Genomic DNA, 3,118 nt, shown 5'->3' on the forward strand with positions numbered 1-3,118 from the left:
TAGAGTAAAACAGCTGGGACAGAGTCCTAGAAAACATATGTGGTTTTTGTTTTGTTTTGGTTTTTGAGACAGGGTTTCTCTGTAGCTTTGTAGCCTGTCCTGGAACTAGCCCTTGTAGACCAGGCTGGCCTCGAACTCAGAGATCCGCCTGCCTCTGCCTCCCGAGTGCTGGGATTAAAGGCGTGCGCCAACACTGCCCAGCTGAGACAGGGTTTCTTTATTTAATTTTTATTGAGCTCTACATTTTTCTCTGTTCCCTTTCCTACCTCTTCCCTTTTTTTCAACCCTCTCCCAAGGTCCCCATGCTCCCAATTTACTCAGGCAATCTTATCTTTTTCTACTTCCCATGTAGATTAGATTCATGTATGTCCTCATTGTTGTCTAGGTTCTCTGGGATTGTGATTTGTGGGCTGGTTTTCTTTGCTGTATGCTTAAAAACCACCTATGAGTGAGTACATGTGATCATTGTCTTTCTGTGTCTGGGTTACCTCACTCCTCACTCAAAATGATGTTTTCTAGCTCCATCCATTTGTTCGCAAAATTCAAGATGTCATTATTTTTTCTGCTGTGTAGTACTCGATTGTTTAAATGTACCACATTTTCCTTATCCATTCTTTGGTTGAAGGGCATTTAGCTGCAGAAATTTAGAGAAGGTGGGCAATAGTGATGCCATGTTACAAGCCTTAAGGACAGCTGAAGTCCTTAAGGTCTCTGAAAATGGCTACAGTACTATAATGCTGAAAAGCACTTAAAACTGGAATAGTTGTAGTAAAAGGAAGTTAATATTGAGACAAGGTTTCTGTGTATCTTTGGTGCCTATCCTGGAACTGGCTTTTGTAGATGCAGCTGGCCTAGAGATCTACCTGCCTCTGCCTCTGCTGGGATTAAAGGAGTACACCACCAATGCCCAGCTCACATATATGTCTTAAAGGAGACAAGAGCGCCGGGTGCCACTCTCTGCAGGAAAGGATGGGATGGGGATGATGCTGAGAAATGAGCAAGAGTCTCGTCAGGACCGGTGGCCAAGACTTTTTTTATTTGTAACAAAGAGGCAAGGGGGCTCTGTCCTCTGGTGAGTGGATAAAGAACCTTTCACAGATGTCAGCATCTCAGAGGGCAGGTCAAGGAGCGAAGCAGGAGGGGAGAAGGCAGCAAGTCTGGACGAGTCTGCTGAGCATGGCTTCCTCCTGCAACACTTGTGAAGTCTTCCTCAGCTTAGCAACAGCCACCAGACTGTTGGCTACTGCCACCACTAGTGCCACAGCAGCCACTGCCGCCACCACTGCTACCACAGCAGCCACTGCTGCCACCACTGCTACAGCATCCAGAGCTCTGACGATGGCGACGGAAAGATCTGCGGGGCCTGTGGTGGCTCAGGCAGCAGCCACCACCGCCAGAGCTGCAGCAGCCCCCGGAACTGGAACCACAGCAGCCCCCGGAACTGGAACCACAGCAGCCCCCGGAACTGGAACCACAGCAGGAAGAGACAGGGGGACACTTAGGTGGACACTTAGGAGGACACTTTGGGGGGCACTTTGGGGTCTGGCACTTGGGAGGGCACTTGGGGGCACACTTGGGAGGGGGCTGGCACTGCTGTTGGCTCTGCTGGCAGGACATCTCGGCCTGTGGGTGTTTCGGAGCTGCAAGAGAATCACACACACGTCAGACACCACACACCATGTACACCTGAACCATTCTGGCCACCCGAATTTCACCTGTAAGCCCTGAAACAACCATTCATAGTCCTATCATTTATAATACACTCACTCTGTCACAATGTGGTGTCTCGAATTCAGAACCATGCAAGTGAGATGCTAAGTGTCACCTGGCATCCATAGTGCTGAATGATTACCTAGTGACATTTAACATGTCTGCTGGTCTTAGTCCTCATAGATGTGCCAGTATACGGATTATTTAAGAAAGAAGCAATTGCAAAAGCAAAGAGTAATCAGTATTTGAAGGTGATTTTAGTTTAAGGTCCGTATTTTAAGACCTTCTTGATTACTGATGGGTGAGTAACCCCAGTCCTTGAAAGAAAAATATGCAAGCTCAATCTAACTTGCTATGGGACTACGAGCCCCTGTTGTGAGTACAGAGTTCAGAGGTATCTAAATCACCACCTCCGCAGGTTAAGGGTGACAAGGTCAGTGTCATCCTGGCGGTGTCCTCCTGATCAGAGAAGTGTGTGAACAGATCCCAGAAGCAGGGCTCTGTTTCTCTTCCACACCAAAGTGAGACTCCGTTGCCCTTTCTTAACTCCAGCTCTGTTCTTCAGAAGTGAGGGGAAGCATTTTCTACACAGGCCATCTCCCCTGAGCCTGTTCAGTTGCACAGTTCTCTGTGCTCAGAGTCCCATCCTGAAGGTTTCTATACACTGAAGGATTGTTGTTCTTTCCAGAGGCAGAGGGCCCAATCATTCCAGTGTCCCTCAGAACCAAGGCTGTGGCTTGTGTGTGTTCATGTTCCCATTGTGTCACCCCTGACCCTTCACCATGTTTTATGATCTGCCAATATGGCCTCTAGGCTGAGAGACTCTTCTCTGTCCCCCGTCTGGCAACCCCTCTGGAAAAGTCTCTGTTTGCCTCCCATGGACACTTACCAAGTTCACAGGCAGCTCACGATCTGTGGGTATCTCAGGAGGTGAGTGATGGAAGTGCCCTGTCCCTCAGCCCTTTTATTCTGATCCTGGGCTCTGACTCAACCTGTCAGAGAGTGTGTGGACAGGGGTGGCCCTGCCTCATGACACCACATTGTCATGTGACTGGTGATGACCATATGATCCTTACAGCCTTCTTCCATGGGGACAAGGCATGCTGCATCTATCCTAGGACATGGTTTAGGTATGAAGGGAGGAAGTGGATTCCTGGGTCCTTAAATCTCACATACTTGCAGCTACCTAACTTAGGAACCTGTCATTTCTCCATCTTCTTTCTTTTCTGTTTCTTCTTAATGTGAAATGTACAACATGGAGCCCATAGGGAGCTAGCAAAACCTTGAAGTTTCTTCTGCATCAGCTTCCATGTCTGCACCTTCCCAACTGTGGCAATGTAAGACCAGTCCAAACATCTATACCACTGAAATCCTGTTTAATACATCTTCAAAAGCACAATTGTAAGTT

The 3,118-nt window shown here is 48.0% G+C and overlaps 1 protein-coding gene and 1 non-coding gene across 2 annotated transcripts; one reads left to right on the forward strand and one right to left on the reverse strand.

Moving 5' to 3' along the window:
* Positions 1 to 600: 600 nt before the first annotated feature.
* LOC119801523 lies at positions 601 to 729 on the forward strand. The gene has a single exon (XR_005283213.1). It is a non-coding gene; the product is annotated as a small nucleolar RNA SNORA33 (small nucleolar RNA).
* Positions 730 to 1,215: 486 nt separating this feature from the next.
* On the reverse strand, positions 1,216 to 1,617 carry LOC119801167 (late cornified envelope protein 1C-like). The gene is made up of 2 exons (XM_038311655.1): positions 1,550 to 1,617; positions 1,216 to 1,465 (listed from the first exon to the last, which is right to left on the reverse strand). Exons 1-2 carry the CDS (start codon positions 1,615 to 1,617, stop codon positions 1,216 to 1,218), a joined length of 318 nt encoding a protein of 105 aa, XP_038167583.1.
* Positions 1,618 to 3,118: the final 1,501 nt, after the last annotated feature.

The sequence above is a fragment of the Arvicola amphibius genome, chromosome 14 (assembly GCF_903992535.2).
Source record: "Arvicola amphibius chromosome 14, mArvAmp1.2, whole genome shotgun sequence".
Taxonomy (NCBI): domain Eukaryota; kingdom Metazoa; phylum Chordata; class Mammalia; order Rodentia; family Cricetidae; genus Arvicola; species Arvicola amphibius.

Bases quoted from the DNA above. Each gene is read 5' to 3' on its own strand.
- LOC119801167 (XM_038311655.1), bottom strand. From the start codon at position 1,617: ATGTCCTGCCAGCAGAGCCAACAGCAGTGCCAGCCCCCTCCCAAGTGT. The intron at 1,466-1,549 runs GTGCCAGACCCC...CTGTGGTTCCAG, and splicing joins GCCCCCAAGTGCCCTCCCAA to TTCCGGGGGCTGCTGTGGTT.